At 37.2% G+C, this 16661-nt stretch overlaps 2 protein-coding genes across 2 annotated transcripts; one reads left to right on the forward strand and one right to left on the reverse strand.

Annotated features, from left to right (window-relative positions):
* The first annotated feature begins 1222 nt into the window (after positions 1–1222).
* LOC103928339 (protein transport protein SEC23-like) lies at positions 1223–4647 on the forward strand. The gene is made up of 2 exons (XM_009337369.3): positions 1223–2007; positions 2760–4647. Exons 1-2 carry the CDS (start codon positions 1741–1743, stop codon positions 4416–4418), a joined length of 1926 nt encoding a protein of 641 aa, XP_009335644.2. The 5' UTR covers positions 1223–1740; the 3' UTR covers positions 4419–4647.
* A 7541-nt stretch (positions 4648–12188) lies between these two features.
* On the reverse strand, positions 12189–14084 carry LOC103928363 (probable LRR receptor-like serine/threonine-protein kinase RKF3). Its single transcript, XM_009337394.3, is given in 1 exon segment — positions 12189–14084. A coding segment is annotated over 1 exon segment (1896 nt).
* Positions 14085–16661: the final 2577 nt, after the last annotated feature.

Raw genomic sequence — 16661 nt, forward strand, 5'->3', positions numbered from 1 at the left:
CAAAGAAAATTGTGATAAGTAGTCTCATGGATAGGAGGAGCTACAGTAGAACCTTGAATTGCAAAGTTTGCTGACATTCAGAATATGCTTCAGTCTGCAATGCTGCAATGTGCAATCAATCCACATATGAAAATGGATTAACAATGTCGCAATGCAGGTGCACCGTTCATCTTTTTTCTAAAAACCGATTCATTGATGTTTGTATTTTTTCTAGTGTTTGCCTCCGTCTCTGGTACCAACTTTGCAACAAACAGAATGGTTACAATCCATTAGGAAAGTAAAAGCGTATGAGACGATCCAAGAACCTAACCAGCTAACCAGTGTTATTAGGCTACCGGCTGACCCCTTCATGTTTATGAGAAATATCTGAAAAAATTAGGCTAAATTAGTTAGAAATGCGGTATATCAAATTGTACGTGACTGAACTGAATTTCGAACATTTCTATCAATTGTCGAGGTCATGCTTGTTAAGTATAACCTACCTCTGACATTATAACCCAATCAGTGCCTCCCATGCTCAACGAGAACGATCCAGTAAATACCTGATCGTAGGTTTCACATAGGTTGAGAGATACTGTTAGTCGCTATTGCCTATTGGCATATATCAGAAAGAAAAACAAGTCTTGAAATTCAAGTTATGTCAGATTTACCAAAACGCCGACAAGTGCCACAATGGAAGTAATCTGCTTTCACTGTTGAAGGTTCCACACATGGTAGACTTCATTCTTTCAAGACAATTTACAAAAGACAATAAGAAGCTGAAAGTGGATTAGATTTTGTTCAAGGGGAAACCTGCAACGAGAATGACAACCCGACGAGGAGGCAACCTAAGCATGTTCCTGCTGAAGGTACCTGTAAGAGATAAGAAGTACAAGACATCAGCATTGGATTTTCATCATTCCCGGAAGAAGAAAGCACTTTAAGTGCTTTTCCATGATTCACTTGCGTTTTATAAATAATTGGTTTTAAAAAACATTTAATCAAATACGTTTTCAGTTATTTTAAAAACACTTTCAAATAAACTTTTAGAAATTAAAAACGGTGCGTGGAAATCGCTTCCCAAGTGATACGCTGTTATTTTCAAAATCACTATAAAGTTTATAAACCCTCAAAATGCAGTTATCCTTCTATTCCACTCCCCACTCTGTACTCCATGTAATGTCTGTATGTAGTCCTTTTATCGTCACGTGACAAGCACGTGATACTTTGAACGAAACACTCTCTATCTCTGCCCCCCGTCTCTTCACACCCACGGCTAATCCAAGCCGATGAAACAGAAAGACTCAAACTTTACCGAACACTGATCGAATCTCCGCCATGGATTTCGTGGAACTGGAGGCGATCGAGGGCCTCCGATGGTCCTGGAATTCATGGCCGCCGTCAAAATCCGAGAGCACCGCCCTCGTCATCCCTCTCAGCATCATGTGCACGCCGCTGATGCAGCAGGCCGAGCTCCCGATACTCCCCTACGACCCCGTCACATGCCTCCGATGTGGCGCCGTTTTGAACCCCTACGCCCGCGTCGAATACCCTTCTCGCATCTGGTTCTGCTCCTTCTGCCACCACAAGAACTCCTTCCCTCACTCTTACTCCAACATCGGCGACACCAACCTCCCAGCCGAGCTTTTCCCGACTTAGAGCGCCGTTGAGTACGCCAAAACCGCCCACGGAATTCCCAGTTCCGGCTCGAATTCCCTGAATTGGGCAAATGGTTTGTCGTCATCGTCGTCCTTGTCGTCTATGGATTCGTCGTCGGCGGCCTCGGTGTCGGATGGGGATTCGAGAGGGGTGAGGCCGGCGTTCGTGTTCGTTGTAGACGCTTGCACGCCTGTGGACGAGCTTAGGGTTCTGAAAAATGAGCTCTTGCTTGTTGTGGAAAAGCTTCCGGAGACTGCTTTGGTGGGTCTGGTCACGTTTGATTCGATGGTTTGGGTTCATGATCTCGGGTTTTCGGAGTGCTCGAGGGCCGTGGTGTTTCACGGCGAAAGGGAGCTGTCATCGCTTCAGGTAGCTGGTTTTCTTCATTGCTTGCCATAATTTTTGGTGTGTTGAAGTGAAAGATGTTGCCTTTTTCGTGTTTTTTACTTATTAGCAACTATTTTTTATATCAATGAGTTTCTTTGGGTAGTTTAGGAGAAGTTTAACCATTTGAAGTTTAAATTTTTGCGTGTCGAAGTATGTGTTACATTTTTCGTGTTTATAAATTGGCTTTCTTGGTTATGAAGTAGAATTGTGTTACATTTTTTTGTAAATTTACAATCTTTGAGTTTAAATTTGCTGTATTTTGGTGTGTTGAAGTAGGAATGCGTAACATTTTTCATGTTTTTACTTATTAGTAAATTCTTGGTTATGAACGAGTTGCTTTAGGAAGTTTAGAAGACAATCAATTTGGAGTTTATATTTTGAAGCAGTCCATTTGAATTTGATAGTCTGAACTCTGAAGTAGTAGTTTTATGACTTCATCCATTTTGATATTTGAAGAAATCTCAGTGCTTTTCGGGTCTTCTAGACACTAGAAATGCTCTCCCCCTTTAAGTATTAGCCTCTTAGTTTGCTCAGAGGTTGAAAGCAAGCAAGTATACTAACTCAGGTCCAGATTTTTCGTTGCCGATTGATCTGTATAACTTTTGCGCTTCTCATTCCTTAGAGAATGTTCCGTACGTTGATTTGAATTTCTGAGTTTTCTCAGTGAATGCAATTAAATTTTAACTCATCCTGTACCGGAATTTAATGCTTTACATTTTTTTTTTAACTTATAGGTCCAACGATTTCTGGGCATTAAGCGAACAAAGCATCAGCAACTCGGAAAGATGTCAGTTAATCAAAAGCAGGGCTTTTTGCTACCTGTTTCTGAATGTGAGTTCAACATCACAACTGCAATTGAAGAGATCCATTGTTCACTTCAAGTCAAGTCCGGTCATCGCCCGCGAAGGTGTACAGGAGCAGCAATAGTAGCTGCACTTGGACTTCTGGAAGGATGTTCAGGGAGCACGGGTTCCAGGATCATGGTATTCACATCTGGACCTGCAACTTTGGGCCCAGGAATAATCGTCAATTCAGATCTTAGCAAGTCCATCAGAACTCACCGAGACCTCATCAGTGGTCATACCCCTTACTATAGTAGATCTTCCAGCTTTTATAGGCAAGTGTCGCAGAGGTTAAGTGATGCATCTATTGTTCTCGATATGTTTGCTTGTTCTCTTGATCAAACTGGAACTGCAGAGCTGAAGGTCCCTGTTGAGAAGTCAGGTGGTTTCATGTTGCTAGGTGAGTCATTTGCTTCAAATCAATTCAGAAAATGTCTGAGCCACATTTTTACTCGTGATGAAGGGGGATATTTGAAGATGTATTTTGATGCAACTATTGAGATAGTGACCACTAAAGATATTAAAATCTGTGGAGCCCTAGGTCCTTGTGTATCTCTTCGTGAAGTCAACGATTTAGTGAGTAGCAGTGAGATTGGGGAGGGTGGTACCTATATGTGGAAGTTGGGTACAATCACCAATAAAACATGCATTGCTTTTTTATTCCAAGTGAATGATGAGCAGAAAGTTCAACCTGGGTCGGCATTTTTGATACAGTTCATAACACGATACCGTCATGGGAACATGAGAATCCGGAAAAGGGTAACAACTGCAGCAAGAAGATGGGTTGGAGGCCGTTCACCAGAAATTGCTGCTGGGTTTGATCAAGAGGCAGCAGCTTCAGTGATAGCCAGGCTTGCTATTCACCGAGCTGAGAATTGTTTCGCTCGAGATGTTATCAGATGGTTGGATGACAAATTGATCCGCTTTGCTTCCAAGTTTGGAGACTATGCAGAGGAAGATCCAACTTCCTTCCGCTTGTCATCCAACTTCTCCCTCTTTCCTCAGTTCATGTATTACTTGAGGAGGTCGCAGTTTATTGATGTCTTCAACAGTAGTCCTGATGAGACTGCTTTCTTCCAGCTGATGCTGAATCGCGAGGGGGTGGTGGGTTCTCTTATCATGATCCAACCCACGCTTTTCCAATACTCCTTTGATGGTCCACCTGTTCCAGTCCTCCTAGATGTCCGCTCCATCTCTCCAGATGTTATCTTGCTCTTTGACTCATATTTTCACGTGGTTATTCATTACGGGTCCAAAGTTTCTCAGTGGAGGAAGCTTGGGTATGACAAGGACCCAAACCATGAGAATTTGAGGAAGCTGTTGGAAGCCCCGGAAATTGATGCAGAGCAGTTGATGGCTGACCGAGTTCCTGCACCAAAGTTTATTAAATGTGACCAGCATGGTAGCCAGGCAAGGTTTCTTCTTGCAAAGTTGAATCCATCTGTTACTCAGAATTCAACATACACTGACGGCTCAGATATTATTTTCACTGATGATCTGAGCTTGCAAGTATTTTTAGATCACTTGCAGGTCCTTGCAGTGCAAGGCTGATGAAGAGGGGCACTGTATATAGATTTTCGATTTTCTGTCGTCATACAAAAGGAAGTTTTGTGTATAGTTTTGAAGAGAAAAAGGCGTACTTTTGATAATGAGTCATATTTTTTTTCGGGTATCTGTTATCAATACATGATCGACATTATCGACAAAATGGCACGTTCAAATGACTGAAATTCTACTGATATTTAAACGAAATGGGCAATTGATGCTTGTATTTCTTCTAGGGTTCTCTCCTTGGTCTCCGGCACCAGCTTTGAGTAGAATAAAAACTTTCCTGAAATCGTTTGAACATTTAAGAATACCGAAAGGGCAGGGAAGAGAGGAAGGATGCCGAGCTCCAATCCATCATAAAATTGGAGGTGTATGTTGTTACCCAAGGGCAAGACCGGTACACCAAACTTAACAGGCTTCTGGCCGAACCTTTAGTGTTTACTGAGAATATCTGAAAAGAAACTCATTGAATCTTCGTCATAAAAATCGATTTTCTGTCAAGTTTCGGATAATAAATCGGTAGGGATACACCTCTGACATAATAACCCATGATAGTCCTGACATTGCGAGCAAGTATGTTGAACCATAACCCTGAATGCAGCACCAATCAGTTCAAATACTACTCAAATAACTTCTTACAAGCATAACGAAAGGGGATGGAAGATGTGATCCGCCATATTGTACCAGCATGACGATGAGCAACTGGAGTAAGTTTCTTCCACAGGCCAAGGTCGGCCATAACGAAAAAATGTACTTCAAAGCACGACCGTCTATTTTCACAGCAAACAGCAAATCAAACAAGAGAAGTATCAAAGTTTTGCTGGGGAGAAACCCGAAAACAAAAATGCCAAGCCCACAAGAAACAAACTGTAGCACATTCCGGCAGCAGAAACCTGCAAACATTTCACAACTTTGTTGCGGACTTGTTGATATTCAACATCGAAAAGTTGGATTGTTTGCCGTTCTCACCATTCCAAGTGGTCGTCGTCCACATTTGTCTGTCAAGAAAACACACAATGCAACAGTATTATGTTTATTATGTTTATCACGTTTATTATGTTTATTATGTTTATCACGTCCAGATTTATTATGTTTATTATGTTTATATTTATGTTTATTATCTAATCCAACACAATAATCCAAGAAGATGCATATTCAGCATTTTTTTGTTACTTCCAAAAGAGAAAAGATCCATGTTTCTATGTACGTATTAAATTTCTTAATTATTATCTCATTTTTCTTTTAATTTGAGAAGGATTACAATCCGTAGACTTAAATTTCTTAACTTGTTTGGCTATTTGCTTTACCTATATAATGTAATATTACAAGGATTCTTCTAAGTACTTGAGTGCAGCAGTAAAACATAACCATCTTATGCATTAGTCTCCTAAATTTCTAACTCAAAAGACATGGACAAGTCCTCGTCAAAACTGGATTTTTTGGTTGTACTCATGGTTATTGCATCTGGTAAAATATTATAACTCATAATCCTCTCATTATTTATTTGGGAATGCATACATTTGTTAAAAAAAATAAATTACAAATAAATAAACTGTTTGGCATGCAGATCTGGAGCTATGTGCTGAAGCAAGGAACGTACAGGATCCTTACCGCAAATCAAATCAAGTCTGCTTAAATTGGTGACAAATGTGCAGAACTACTTGCCGGTGCTTGAATAGGCAGTGTTTTTGCTTCGAATCCGAGTCCGAGCCGCTGATCCCAATTTCTTTAATTCTGGCGAGGAACTGAAAGTTCGGACGACATGGGTTGTCTTCTAATTCTTTCGCCGGATTCAAGACTTGATTTTTAATCCACTTTGTGAAGACAACAATGATTGTCTTCGAGGATTTCATAGACCGTAAGAGACGCCTAGCCGTATGTCATGGTTGAAGAAAGTTAAGGTTACAGTATAAAATCAATTGACAATATAGATAATAGTTCAACCTCTTATAAGCCTTGCGTTGTTTGGTCTCTCATCGATGTGAGACTTTTGTCTTCACATTCTCACACGCTCCCTCACGTTTGTTTTTAGTGTTTACTCTATACTAGATGACTTTCTCCTTTCCAATAATAGAATTTCGATTTTTGCTTCGAAGACCTAGTTAGACCATCTTCAATCACACTCTCTATTTTATAACAAAGTGTTAGCTAAAACTATCAAAAAGTGAGCTCTTTAAAAAGTTGTTACTTCAACCCTACTCCCGACTTTAAGAGAGTTATAATGACTACGAGTCAATAATTAGTCAATGTGTTAAATAATAACTTATTTAAAATAAAATTAAAATGTTAGCATTAATTATAGATAGTCACTACAGAATCTCCCTTCTCCCTTTCCATCCATTACATTGAGGAACTTCTCGATAAATTCCTGTCATATAGATGAGATAAATACAGAGCATGACTGGAGTTGCCTTTTTTTTTTTTTAGAAATATGCCCATTGGGGATACTCTTACTTGTTGTAGGTACGAAGAAATATAACTATATACACAAAATATAACATGATAGGAGTGATAAATTATAAGCATCTTTTGTTATAAAAAATAGATTTTTTAGTCAAAATGGTTTCTAAGATTAATATAAATTATCTGACACACCCGTTCGGGGTGTGTCATTATCACTTTGGTCATTCGTGAAAAATTTTGTGAAATAAGGACCGAAAAGAAAAAAAAAATACCCTCAATTTAACAAACAATGAGCCAAAATGATTCAATAAAAATGGAGACTATTTTGTCATTTTATCCGTATTTAATTTTCAAGGATGGATCAAAATGATTAATGATGGACAAATTCAAAGACCACTTTTATCAATTTCAAATCTTATTGACCAAAGTAAGAAATTATAAAGCATCTTTTTATTACAAAAAATAAAAATTACGTCAAAAATATATATGGAAATCAATTGAATGCATAAATCAAATGAGGGATATTGTGAGTAATGAGCATGACAAGTGTTTACTATATAAGTCAATTTGTCCGGAACCAGATTCTCTCCGGATCCTAATAATTTGAGTTCAATGATCATTTGATCCAAACTATTGAAATTTGATCCAACAGCTACAATTATTATAACTTTTAGAGGAGCTCCCTGTTTGTAGCTGTTGGATTAAATTTCAACCGTCCGAATCATTTGATCCTTAGGCTCAAATTATTGGAATCCATAAAGGATCCGGTCAGATTTGTCCCCCTACGTTGCATCCTAATTAGCATTTCCCAAAAAAAATAGAGAATAACAAGTGTTTACTATAAAAGCTGAGACGGACAAGACATTGTTCATGCACCTTTATCTGTATTGATGCATGCTTCACCGTATAAATATACGCTACAGGGTTTAGGGTTCCAAGTGCTTCAGTGCAGCAGCTGCAAACACCACAGCTATCTTTAGACATTCCTGCTACCTAATTGCAAAGTCAAAAAGATATGCACAGGTCTTCACCCAAAATACCTTTTTTTGGTGATTGTGCTCATGGTTATGGCATCTGGTAAATTATTATTTTTCTCGAAAATTTTATTATGCTTCGGAGTATATTTTTATACTATGAAATTATTGGCCGTTAGATTTTGGTCATTGCATCTTTGACTAAGCATTTAACAGTCGAAAACCCTATAGCATATATAAGATACCATGCACAAATGACAAAGCCTACTAGATAATGCCAACTATTTGATTTGTAACAGCACCGTAAATATTCTATTTGTTAGCAGTAAATAAATTGTTGGCAGGTCTGTAGCAATATGCTGAAGCAAAGAAGTTCTTACCCTATTGCAATAATGATCATGACTGCATGCTTATTTGCCCTAAATGCAAATCATGCCAGTGCACACCGGAGAAGCAGTGTCGCTGCGTCCATCCCAGCTCTAATAAGCCAATTCTTTTTGGGGTTTAGGCTAGAACTGAAATTTCAGACACTTGTTGCTTTAGTTCAATAAAATTGTTAACCCTTGTTAATAAAACTGTTGTTATTTGTTGCCCTAACCATGGTCAAGATTTGACCCTTTCTCTTATTAATTCGCTTAGAATCTATACTTCTAAAACAACAATTAAAACTGAAGGCTTTTGAAGCATTTCTCTAAGTCGTTTTGTTTATAAATATATTTACATTAAGACGATGTGGGCTTGGGCTGAATTATACAATGGGAAGTATATCCCTAATAATTTGAGAAACACTCATAAAAGGGGTCTCTTAAACACTACCTTATAGATTACCCATTGAATATGTGTATAAACATTATCCATGGACTCACCAATAAGATCTCATTGGTAATCTAATCTTGCTCCATGATTATATTATGGGCTAATCCATGTATTACCTTAACCAATACACTAATCTTGATTGCTTTTAAGGCATACATCCAACACTAACTTCATACAATTAACTATCAAAATACAAAAAAATTTATTATATAGTCAATATTGGAATCGGGATAACTATTTTTAGCTAAAATGTGAAAAGGATATGAAAGGAAATAAAATTCCTTTAGTATTAACAAAAAGGGGTAGTACATCCATTATATGAGAAATAAACTAATAAAGTACATACTCTAAATTCTAGAGTATGGTTCTTCATACTCCATATATATATGTAGTAAAAGATTTGAAACTCTAGAAAAAACATTTTGAGAATTGTGTTTTATAGTAGGGTTAGAGGAAGTTTGTAATTCAAATTGATGTTTTGAAGTAAGGTTGTAGATGCCCTTATGGCCAATAAATGAAAAATTAAAATGCTCATTTCAAGACGCTTTGCATCCCCCATTGGATGGAGATGCTCTTAGGATTGGTACCTTCTACTCACTCTAAACGAGAATAAAGTAGGCTATAATAGTAGTTTGACAACCAAATTTTAGCAATATTTGTTCTTTCTTACCACTACGTGCGAGAAGATAGTTAAGCTACAAAATTATTACTTTCTTAATATAAATAATATCGTTTATTTAAAATTTAAAAAAAAAAAAAAAAAAAAAAAAAAAAAAAGCTACAAAAATAGTCTGACTGTCACATCCCGGCCCGGGGCGGATCACTTCCTGGGCCCGCTCCACCACCGTAGCACGATATTGTCCGCTTTGGGCTTACCATTCCCTCACGGTTTTGTTTTTGGGAACTCACGAGTAACTTCCCAGTGGGTCACCCATCATGGGATTGCTCTAGCCCCCTTCTCGCTTAACTTCGGAGTTCCTACGGAACCCGAAGCCAGTGAGCTCCCAAAAGGCCTCGTGCTAAGTAGGGATGAGAATATACATATAAGGATCACACCCCTAGGCGATGTGGGATGTCACACTGACAATCAAACCTTTATGTTTAGTTTGATTCAATTAATCCTTCATCACCTTTCAATTTTATTTTGCTTCTAGTTTTTATTGTATACTAGATAACTTTCTCCTTTCCAATAATAAAATATCGATTTTTGCTTCAAAAAAGAAGTGTGTTTTTAGTATCATACTTAGTTAGAGCATCTTCAATCATGCTCTCTATTTTATAACGACATGTTAGCTAAAATTATCAAAAAGTTATTTTTTGAAGCTCTCTAGAAAAGTTTTAGCCAATCATACTCCCAACTTTAGAGAGATAATGATCATGAGTAAATAATTTTTTGAGAAAATTGTAGTAATAGTCCCTTAACTTTAACCCAATTGGAGGAATGGGCCCTCAACTAAAAATTCATGATCATTGGTCTTTTAACTCATCAAAACGCGCAGTTATGATCATTTTCGTCAACTCCACAAGAATTTCGTCAAAATAACTTATGTTGGAAAGACTATCGCTACAATTGGGTTAAAATTAAAAGACCATTGCTCCAATTAGGTTAAAGTTGAGACATAATTTCTCTAATTGGGTTAAAGTTGAGGGACCATTGTTACTTTTTTTTTCATTTGGTTTTCTATATTTGTTCCTTGATTCAGTCTTACGTGCATAGCACATAACTCATTTTGAAGGAAGTTTTAACGGAGTTGACCAAAGAACCGTAGCTACACGTTTTGATAAGTTAAGGGACCAATGGTCATGGATTTTTAGTTGAGGGACCATTACTCCAATTGAGTTAAAGTTGAGGGACCATTGCTACATTTTCCTCTAATTTTTTTTTAAACAAACGATATTATCTACACTAAAAGAGAGGGGGTTAGCTTATCCTTACAATCGGTTAGCAATAATGTGGTTCAAATTTGCCGTTGGCGAGAATCGAACCTAAAATCTCTCACTTACAAGTGAAGAAAAATATCATTAGACCGTAATATTAATTATTTATTTAAAATAAAATTAAAATGTTAGCATTAATTATGGTTATAGGAGCTCCTTTCTCCCTCCATCCATATATTTAGAAACTTCTAGATACATTCCTATCTTAGGATGTAAAAGAGAGCATGATTAGAGTTTTTATTTATTCGTATAAATCTACCCACCGGAGAGGCCTTACTTGTTGTATGTATGAGGTAATATAACTATATACACAATACATAACATGATAGTATAGTGATAAATTATAAGCATTTTTAATTATAAAAAATAAAAATTACGTGAAAAATATATATGGAAATCAATTGAATGCATAAATCAAATAAGGGATATTGTGATAAATGAGCATGACAAGTGTTTACTATATAAGTCGATTTGTCCCCCTACGTTGCATCCTAATTAGCATTTCCCTAAAAAAACGTAATTAAAGAGAATGACAAGTGTTTACTATAAAAGTTGAGTCGGAAAAGACATTGTTCATGCATCTTTGTCTGTATTGATGCATGCTTCACCGTATAAATATACGCTACAGGGTTTAGGGTTCCAAGTACTTCAGTGCAGCAGCAAACACCACAGCTATCTTTAGACACTCCGACTACCTAATTGCAAAGTCAAAAAGATATGGACAAGTCTTCATCCAAAATGGCTTTTTTGGTGATTGTGCTCATGGTTATGGCTTCTGGTAAAATATTACTTTTTAAAAATTTTATTCTGCTTCGGAATATAATTTTATAGTATAAAAAATTGTTGGCAGAGCACCTTACAGTCGAAAACCTCATAGGGTATGTAAGATACCGTGCACAAATGACAAAACCTACTGGATAATCCCTAGTATTTAATTTGGAACAGTACTGTAAATATTCTATTTGTTAACAGTAAATAAATTGTTTTTTTTTTTTGTAAACAGTAAATAAATTGTTGGCAGGTCTGCAGCAATATGCTGAGGCAAAGACGTTCTTACCCTATTGCAATAATGATCATGACTGCATGCTTATGTGCCCCAAATGCAAATCATGCCAGTGCACACCGGAGAAGCAGTGTCGCTGCGTCCACCCCAGCTCTAATAAGCCAATTCTTTTTGGGGTTTAGGCTATTTCAGACACATGTTGCTCTTGTTCAATAAAATTGTTAACCCTTATCAGTAAAACTGTTGTTGTTTGTTGCCCTAACCATGGTCAAGATTTGACCCCTTCTCATATTAATTTGTTTAGAATCTATTATTCTAAAACAAAAATTAAAACTGAAGGCTTTTGTAACATTTCTCTAAGTTGTTTTGTTTATAAATAATTTGATTTGAACTTGTCTTTGACGAGAATCCATAATAATTTGATTTGAATTTGTCTTTGACAAGAATCGGATCTAAAACATGTCACTTACAAGAAAGAAGTCATTAAACTGTTGTATTAAGTAGCGAAACATTTCTCTAAGTAAAAAGCATCTGATTCATGAATAAATTAAACAATTTCTTACTCACCGTCATAAGGTATGCCAGTATCTCAAGTCAATCACGTACTACTACAATACCATTATGGTTGAGGAAGTCCTATTACAAAAGGATGTATAAAATAAAATGTACATTCTTGGTCAGCCGGGTTTGACTTGTAAACACACACTATTGAAGCTCATTCATATTATGCTACAAGAGCAATGGACGATCAGGGATGGTTGGAATTGGGATATCATTTTCCAGAATTTTTACAATCTGGTCCATTGATGGCCTAGCATATGCAACTGGATGAGAAGCAAGCACAGCAACCAAAGCATACTTCTCCATTAGTTCCGGCGGGCCTAATTCGGGCATGCATTCATCAATGACATCCAAAACTCTGCCTTCCCTGACTTGTGACCACGCCCAATCTGACAACAACAAAGGCCTATTCTCGTCGTTGAATTCTATAACTGCTTTCTTCCCACTCAAAAGCTCAAGCAGTACAACCCCGAAACTATACACATCGATCTTTTGAGATATTTGGCCATACAAAGCATACTCAGGAGCAACATAACCTAGTGTGCCGGCGACCCTAGTGCTCACATGTGTCTGCCCCTCTGGTGTGAACTTTGCAAGGCCAAAATCTGCCAGTTTCGCTTCAAATGCTTCATCTAAAAGCACGTTGCTCGCTTTGATGTCACGATGAATGATAGCAGGCTGTACGCCGTGGTGTAAATAAGCCAACCCACGAGCCACTCCAAGCGCAATATTTTGGCGAATTGACCAGCTAAGCTTCTTGAATTTCGGTTGGAACAGATGGTCATAGAGACTTCCATTTCGCACCAATTCACAAGCTAGAATTCTCTGGTGGCCTCCTTTATACACGGTCGCAATACAATAGCCTCTCAAGGACACAAGATTCACATGCCTTACGCTTGCGATCACCTCCACTTCGTGTGCGAAAACTTGGTCTCCGGCTGCAGAGCAGTTCTTGAACCTTTTCAATGCAAATTCAGAGCCATCTTGCAACATCCCCTTGTAAACATTCCCATATCCTCCCATACCAATTATGTTCTCCCTTGCGAAATTCCTCGTAGCCTTTTGTATTTCCTCGAAGCTGAACTTTGTTGAAGTACTAATTCGACCACTAATTTCCATCTCCCCACTCGAAACTTCTTCAATTTGAGCCAAATTTTCCTTCTTCTTCCTCTTCCATTTCTTGTTCCATATCCAAAGAAACCAAACCACAACCAATGCCCCGATAAATCCATAAAAAGAACCCGTCACGATCCCCCAAATCACCGGCTTGGGATCTCCAGACTTTTTATTAGATGGTGAGAAATCAAGCAGAAACAAACACTTGGCAGTCCCCATATCTGTTGGTCCAAACCTGTTGGAAAATGCCGCAGCATATATAAACGGGTAGCCATTGCAATCAGAAACATTGCCATCATTTGAGACTCTGAAATAAGATGTGAGAACTCTTAACAAGCGATCCACGCAGGAATTACAACCAGAATTCTTCTTCAAAGACTGATCACAAGAGCCCTTCATTTGTTGCAACTCCTCTCCTGAAACCAAGGTTTCAAAATCAGACTTTGTTGTGATGTTCTTACAAGTTTGTGACATGAAATTGGTCTTCAAGCCACATTTGGACGTAATATCAAACCTGGGAATGAATTGATCGACTAGATTCACATACGAATCCCAGCAGGCATCCAGGACATCTGGAGACAATAAAAACAATCTGGTGGTTCGAAGATAGTCTGATCGAAGGAGACGGATTCCTTGTAGCACGTACTGGCACTTGGTCGCAATATCTAGCAAGGGCAATGGAAGATCGTTTTGGGTGATGAGTTTTTGCATAAGGCCGATGTTCAATGGGCATGGAGCATTAGCTGCACTACCCAATTTTCTATGGAAATTTTCATGGGAAATTGCTTTAGAATTGGTCAGGGGTAAGGCCAATCCAAGAAGGAGGAGAAGAAATTGAGCGATCAATAGGGTTTTCATTGAGATTTGCAGACTGCAGCATAAATTTTGATTTTTTTTGGAATGGAATGGGAAGTTTGACTTCGTTCTTTGGGAGCTCACAAATGCTTTGAAGCCTTGAAGGTGGAATGGAAGTTTGGCGGTTATTGTTGGAGGGAAGCAATTTAAATTGATTTGGGGATGTGTTCCTAACTTCTAACTGAATTTTAAATTTGCGGGTCTTGGGTGTGTACACTCACACCTATAACTTCTCTCCTATATACTATATAGAGTTGATTGAAATAATATTTTAACACTTTTTCTACAATTAACGGGAAAAATAGTACATTTAAATAATTGACCGAGTACATTTGTTCAGTTCAACATATATAAGGTTTTATCATAAAAGATCTCGATATTAGTAAGAGTGGAGTTGAAACTTTTCTTTTTCTCAATCTTAGCCGATGTAAAATATTTTAACAAATACCACTCATTTAAGAGCTAACCGGGAATATTTAGAACTTCATTGTTCTAGAAAGTAAGACTTAGTCTAACAGGCAAAGCAAACAAATAAATGAATATTTGGCAGAAGAGACCTGGTACTGCTAGGCCTTAGGTTTATCCTAATGTTTCTTGGTTGGATTAGTGATGTTCTATTCTAATTAGCATATTCAGTTGTCCTAATACAAAGGAATCAATACTTTTGCTATCAAACCTAACAAAATATGCTGTGTATTTTTTAAATCCAAAGCTAACGACACACATATATTAATCCGGAAGAAATAAGAAATTATGAAAGACCATGTCAGCGTTTGAAAGTATTATTTTAGCATAATTACATTCTTTGTTCAATTAAGTTTCTATTTGACATCTCTCCTCGCGGCTAGAGAAAAACAAGAGAATAAAAAATAAAAAATAAAAAACTAGCTACCGACCTTTACTTTTTGTGTTCTAGTTAGCGACAATCTTTCTTTATCTTTTTTTTCTTCTCTTTGTTTATAGTTGTAGTCACTTTCTCGCTCTGCTAAGGAGAGCCTTCAGTTTGTGGTTGTGGTCGTTCTCTCACTTTGTCGATGAGAGATTTTGTGATTGTAGCCATGGTCGTGGTTGTTCAATCTCGTTCAAATCTGAGGTGGTGGTGTTTGCGGCTTGTGCGCTCGACAAAGGACAATGAGAAGGAAACTTGACGTTTGTCGGAAGGAACTCATAGCAAGATTTCTCTGCTAACAATTGCAAAATCATTGATTGGTGTGGTCTTTTCTTCGTGTAGCCTCTACGTTAGTTCTCGGGCTTGCAATGTTTTGGTCCTTGTGACTACTGGGGTTTAGGACTAAGGTCCTCCATGATGGAAGAATCATTTTGTATGTTGAGTGTTTGTAATTGTAGGTTGTGATAATTTTTTTTTATTTGTTCAAACTTTTTGAGTTGTTCGAAGAGGCATATGCCTGTCATATGTATATTTTCTACTATTTTAATGAATTTTTTTTTCAAAACAAAGTTTTCATTTGACATGACCAAGTCAATATACACGTATTACACCACCAAAATGTGAGTGTAACCAACAAAATGTGGGGTATAAAAATTGGCCACCATTGCTCCATATTGTGACCCAAAACGCACGATTTAATTTGTACTTTTGTTACCAAGTATTGACAATAAGGTTAGGGACATACCGATCAAAAAAAGAATTTTAAGGAACAAATAAGAAATGGGAGTTCTAATGGAATTACTCAAAAAATTATTGTTCTACATTGTAACAAGTTTAAGAACTGATACTCACAAATTTTTAGTTAAAAAATCAATCAATACTCGATTTTTCTCTAAAGTGGTGAAGAACTCAAAATCTACATGTCCATTTAGAGAAAAAAAACAAAGGTTTGATTTGATCCCCATTTGGAGCCATGGATAATGGAACGCGTCAGTCTCTTAATTACTTTGGTCTTGTCCAAAATCTTGTTTTAAATCCTAAACCGTAAAGATCTCACCCCATATACTCCACAGTTTTCCTCATATCTTGGCCCAACTTTTATCAATCATATTCGTTTTAATTTGTGGTCTAAAATAGTTAAGAGTGGAAAAATAGGAAAATAGGAAAATTTGTACTCATCTCTTTTTTTTCTTCCATAAAAATGGAGACAACTGGTGGCATTTGCACCCACCTCTTGGAGTGCACCACCTTATCCACTCCACCTCTTGTGATTACTGTATTTTACCGTACAAACAATTCAAATTATTAATTTATATAATGAAAATACATTAATCGTAAATTTATGGACAAATTGGTTATGGAATGAATGTAAGTATTGTCCACCAAAAAAAAAAAATGTATACGCATACAAATGGTATTATGATAGTATCATGTGTAAATAAATCACATATTATTATGAAATTCTTGGATAAACCCTAAATCAATATAAGATTCTGTCACCAAATCCAATATAAATCACTTCTTACATCTACCAAACTTTGATTCGTAGAACTAATCTCAGAGAAGGGAGTTCCAAAACTCCAACTAGAAAGGACTCTATCAACGCGTTTAATTAATTCATTTACTGCGACATTATTTTATCGTACAACCGCTATTATTTGACCTACTAATTCATTTTGCTCATTCAGATG

Source organism: the organism of the source record quoted next, unplaced genomic scaffold (assembly GCF_019419815.1).
Source record: "Pyrus x bretschneideri cultivar Hongxiangsu unplaced genomic scaffold, Pyrus_bretschneideri_v1 Contig11, whole genome shotgun sequence".
Lineage (NCBI taxonomy): Eukaryota > Viridiplantae > Streptophyta > Magnoliopsida > Rosales > Rosaceae > Pyrus > Pyrus x bretschneideri.